Source organism: Euprymna scolopes, chromosome 31, assembly GCF_053919585.1.
Source record: "Euprymna scolopes isolate OS-2025 chromosome 31, ASM5391958v1, whole genome shotgun sequence".
Lineage (NCBI taxonomy): Eukaryota > Metazoa > Mollusca > Cephalopoda > Sepiida > Sepiolidae > Euprymna > Euprymna scolopes.
Window position 1 is genome coordinate 12,718,203 of NC_136512.1, and position 2,106 is coordinate 12,720,308.

At 37.8% G+C, this 2,106-nt stretch overlaps 1 protein-coding gene across 1 annotated transcript in view; it reads right to left on the reverse strand.

Annotated features, from left to right (window-relative positions):
- Window positions 1-1,666, reverse strand: part of LOC145255624 (somatomedin-B and thrombospondin type-1 domain-containing protein-like) — a 134,313-nt gene extending 132,647 nt beyond the window's left edge. The window contains exon 1 of the mRNA XM_080114145.1: window positions 191-1,666. Coding sequence (XP_079970271.1) covers window positions 191-491 — 301 coding nt within the window. The 5' untranslated portion in view covers window positions 492-1,666. The remainder of the gene's footprint in view (window positions 1-190) is intronic.
- Window positions 1,667-2,106: the final 440 nt, after the last annotated feature.

The following is a 2,106-nucleotide window of genomic DNA, read 5'->3' on the forward strand; positions in this document are numbered from 1 at the left end:
TGTCTTAATATCTAGAAAACTAGTTATCTGCGCAAAATTTATGTTATATTCGGTCGTCATTTTAAATGTTAGTGCTAAGATAGAAAGAAAATAAAACGGGTTTTTTTTTTGTTTGTTTACAATATATCCACTGTTAACTATTCTGGACTTTAGATAAATGCATAAAGATAAAAGAAATAGAGAAACTTACGTCGGCAAACGTAGGGGTAGTCAATGCAGCAATCGTTAAGTATCGAACAACCTTCGTCGCAAAAGCAACGCCTCTGAGTTTTAGAACTCACGTCGGCGTCATCCGTATTGTTAGCGCTCGGACCTGACCCCTGGGAATAGTTGGCAGCGTTCATAGGTTCGCCATATGTCCAGCATTTGTTATCCCGACCCTTGCAGCAAAGCTCCGGTTTCTGGCAACTCCCTTGTACCGAGCTGAAGAACCCACACGCGACCAGAACAACCAACATCGGCAGAACTGAAGAATATATTACTTTGAGCATTTTGGCAAATTTCGTTTGCTTTTTAAAAATGAAATTGTGATCCACAAAAACGGGAAGATTTTTTTTTGTTTTTAGGAAATTTCAATTATTTCTGGTTTAATTTTTTTTTTTTTTAAGAAATAAAATGGTTTTCTCGTTCCCTCTTTTCATTCATTCATTAAATACCTTTTATTTTAATCCAAATGGAATTGTTTTGTTGAGTATTCCGTAGTGTTTAGATTTTAAATATTGCATTCAAGAAACGAAAAAATATTTAATACTAATATATATATATATATATATATATATATATATATATATATATATAGAAAAAAATTCAAAAAAACTTTACTTTTAGACGTCCCAACTTAAAGGCTAAACAGAAACGCAAAGCGGGGTTTTAAACAGTTTCAGTATAATCGTTTCCTTCCTTTGTATATAGTTAAACTTTTGTTCAACTGGAAATTTTCTCAGATATTTAGTTTCCTTTTAAATTAGTTGGTCCGTAAAAATCGGTATATATTCCGGGTGTCCTATTCCTGGTACGTAAAACCTTTCTTCAGTATTGTATATACAATATATATACTTTTCTGCTGAAAACACGGGTGAGCGTAGGTAGAGAAATGATATATTTCCTTTGTTCTTAAGCGATGTCTACATATATGTATTTTTTTCCTGAGTGTTTTTTTTTTTTAACTCTAACTTTCCCGTTCGGAAAAGACCTGGAGGTATCACACGCACGCACACAATAAAGATGTGCCCGCGTTGGCTATCTCCTTTAAGTTCGCTATCCGAGCTCCTGTGTAAAAAGCAGGCCTCGAAACGCAGTGGCAACCTCTCAGAGAGCCAGCTGAACACGCACTCTCGCAACAACACATTTGCCGAAGAAAGCGAGATTTATTTCTTTCTTTCTTTTTATTTCCACCCCGTCTTTCTTTCTTTCTTTCTTTTAGCCAATGTTACGCATCAAGACCTCACGTTCGCAACGCGCGTACTCGCTCCGGTGTCTAGTAGCCTCTGTTCGTTTTTAGTTCTTATTTCATTTACTTTTTTTTCTTTCTTTTTTTTTGTGCGCGTGTGTATGCGTCGAACCCTCGCCTTCCTCTTCCACACGCACCTAGAGTCCTTTTTCTTTACAACCATATAATATACACTTTCGTTCTCTACTCGTCAACTCAAACGATAGCTCAGTGCCCTTTTACGCCTCACCCTACCGCAGCCTCTCTCTCTCCCCCCCTCTCTCTCTCTCTCTCTCTGTCAGAATCTCATTCGTTTTCTTCTTCCTTTTTATCTATCTATCTATCTATCTATCTATCTATCTATCTATCCTGATAGCCCTGTGTCCTCCCTCTCCCGTAACTCTCTCTCTCTCTCTCTCTCTCTCTGTCAGAATCTCCTTCGTTTTCTTCTTCCTTTTTATCTATCTATCTATCTATCTATCTATCCTGATAGCCCTGTGTCCTCCCTCTCCCGTAACTCTCTCTCTCTCTCTCTCTCTCTCTCTCTCTCTCTGTCAGAATCTCCTTCGTTTTCTTCTTCCTTTTTATCTATCTATCTATCTATCTATCTATCTATCTATCCTGATAGCCCTGTGTCCTCCCTCTCCCGTAACTCTCTCTCTCTCTCTCTCTCTCTC